Genomic DNA, 2,856 nt, shown 5'->3' on the forward strand with positions numbered 1-2,856 from the left:
CGTCTCAAAAAAAAAAAAAAAAAAAAAAAATCTATTGTCATCCTCGCCATTTTTCCAAGCTTCAACTCTTGGGATTTTAGCATTCATGACACCACTTTACTGGTGCATACCGCTCTTTTATTGTTATCCTTGTACATACCTTTCTTTCCATCTTTTTTATTACACAATACATTTTTACAAACCTGAACTCAGGAGTCCGAGGTGGGCAGATCACAAGATCAGGAGATTGACACCATCCTGGCTAACACAGTGAAACCCCATCTCTACTAAAAATACAAAAAAACTTAGCCGGGCGTGGTGACACACGCCTGTAGCCCCAGCTACTTGGGAGGCTGAGGCAGGAGAATCACTTGAACCCAGGAAGCAAAGGTTGCAGTGAGCCGAGATCGCACCACTGCACTCCAGACTGGCAACAAAGCGAGACTCCGTCTCAAAAAAAAAACTTGTTAAAGGGCCACACGGAGACTCCAGTGGAAGAACCAAACCACCAAACCTATTACCCACATGGGTCTCCACTTCCAGCCCAGACAGAGCATTTTCACCTTGCTGCACTGTCACACTCCTGCACTATCATGCTTACCAGTCTGGTAAATGGGCAGCAGCTGGAGGGAATGTAGCTTGATGTCATCAGACAATACATAGGACGAAATATCAGGAGCAAAACGTCTATGGGTTAGACAGAGAAAGGGAAAAATATAACTTCCATGTACTTTAAGCAGGCATATATACATTAAATGCTGTAAATAAAAAGCACTATAATACCTATAGAGCAGGTGCTGAAAGTGGGAATATTTTTTTTCATCAGCTAATCCTGTAGACTCCAGTGTAACAGATAGTCCAGACTGTTCACTTTTTTCACCAAGAAGTTCCAGGGGCTTCTGGCAGATAACAAAATCATCTGACTCAAGCTGTGAAATTTCATTACTGATGCCTTAAAAAAATAAAATGTAACAGTCCTGCTTGAATGAAAATTAGATTTTACAACATTCTCTCACCAATTAAATAGACATACAGTAATTTTATTTATTTATAATATGCACACATTTACAAGGCACTATGGTTGTGAAAAGACTTAGCGTTTGCTCATTTAATCTCCACAACAACTGATAAAGTACAACAGGGTAGGTATTATTATCCCCATTTTACAAATGAGGATATTGAAATTCAGAGATAGTATTATTAACCCAAGGTCATTCAACTAGTAACTATGAGGACTAGGACTAGAAGCTCCTCACCTAGCAGTGGTCATTCCTTTACTTCTACTGATAAATATATTCACGTGCTACAGAATAAGATATGAACAGCCAGATCATAAACTCAAATCCCATGAAATAGGAATAACTAAATTTATAAATAACATGGCCGGGCACCATATATACCACGGACCTTCAGACTGCCAAAGGTGAAGGTTTTCTATATTCCTAAAACAAGAAAGCAAGTCAGATTTATTATTTACCTTCTTCCGTCCGTCTCATTCGATTGTTGGTCTTACGTGGATTGTGGTGAACTCTCTCTCCATTTTTAGGGCCTAGCTCCAGTTTTAGGATTAAGACTTCTAAGTCTGACATGACAGCAACATATCCAACACAAAAAGCAATCTCAACAGGAGTGATATTATCTATGTGTATAATTAAAGAACGTTCAAAGTCCAATAGTGAGAATTCCTCATTAATGATCTGGTACTTCAAACTAAATAAGACTAATTTATTTGTGCAGCCAACGAGAAGGTCTCCTTTCACAGGACAGCAGGAAATGCACAAGGGGACCTCCGAAAGCGGCATTTCAATAATGTACATCTGGTCTCTGAAGGCTTTGCTGAAGGCTCCCTCCACATTATGCCCAATCATTCGGATACACACACGAGAGTTTTCAGTCCTTTTACTTCTCCAGTTCACATAAGCACGTAGAAAGGTAGCTTTATTTTTCTCTTCAATTGCTACCAAATAATCTCCTGAGAAGGAATGAAGATTATACTGAGAATTTGTAATTAGAAATACAACCACTTCCCTTGCTGACATGAGTACTATTAATGAATTCTAACACCAACGGTTGAATTAAAGACTGAGTAGAATAAAACCCTAAGTAACAAAATCTTAGGTGTATTTTTAACCGCCATTAGGCTTTGAGGTTCTGAAATGCAATCTCTCCCCATTTTAGTGTCTTAAGACAACCTATTAATAGTCCACGTAACACACAGAAAGTTAATATAAGGAATAAAATGTAAAATTAAGTGTTTACTGTAGCTCTAAATCTGCAGTTCCAACAAAGCTTTACTTACACAGAATTCACTACTAGTGTGACATGTGACACCAAAATTAAGTATACATTAAGGAATTCTCAGATTAGCAGAACTTACACTTCAAACCCTCTCCTTCCCACAAGTCACAAGTCTGAGAAACATGATAAAGCTGGAAATAGCAAAGAAAATACAAATCCAAGTTAATTTTCTCTAAATTGTTGATTGTATAAGTTTTAACTTATAAACATATATTGGTTGTGGGAAGTCAAAATGGTAAAGTGGTAAAGAAATGCAAAATGAAAAGCATAATGATCTCCCCCTTGGGGACCCAACGTTAACACACAGCCTGGTATGTGCCTTTCAACACCCTTCTCTCATATAAACAGAGATCACAGAGTGGTATTTTGTCTTTTTTGAAAACAAAAACAAAAATGTAATCACATTAAATATATTTAACAATCTGCAACTTCTAAAAATTATTAATAAATCTCTCCCTCCAGGCTGACACATGGATATCTAACATCCTTTTCAATATGTTCAACATCCCATATATAAATATGCATAATTTATTCAATAATTCCCTTACTGATAAGCATTCAAATGTATTTCCAGGGTTT

At 37.2% G+C, this 2,856-nt stretch overlaps 1 protein-coding gene across 2 annotated transcripts in view; it reads right to left on the bottom strand.

Annotated features, from left to right (window-relative positions):
- The window catches only part of HPS3 (Hermansky-Pudlak syndrome 3), a 46,391-nt gene that overhangs the window by 32,066 nt on the left and 11,469 nt on the right, over positions 1-2,856 (bottom strand). The window contains exons 2-4 of one of the 2 annotated variants that reach the window (XM_011972787.1): positions 1,457-1,951; positions 763-931; positions 581-666 (exon numbers count right to left, since the gene is read on the bottom strand). In XM_011972787.1, coding sequence (XP_011828177.1) covers positions 581-666; positions 763-931; positions 1,457-1,951 — 750 coding nt within the window. The remainder of the gene's footprint in view (positions 1-580; positions 667-762; positions 932-1,456; positions 1,952-2,856) is intronic. The other variant, XM_011972789.1, reaches the window with a different exon arrangement.

The sequence above is a fragment of the Mandrillus leucophaeus genome, unplaced genomic scaffold, assembly GCF_000951045.1.
Source record: "Mandrillus leucophaeus isolate KB7577 unplaced genomic scaffold, Mleu.le_1.0 Scaffold130, whole genome shotgun sequence".
Lineage (NCBI taxonomy): Eukaryota > Metazoa > Chordata > Mammalia > Primates > Cercopithecidae > Mandrillus > Mandrillus leucophaeus.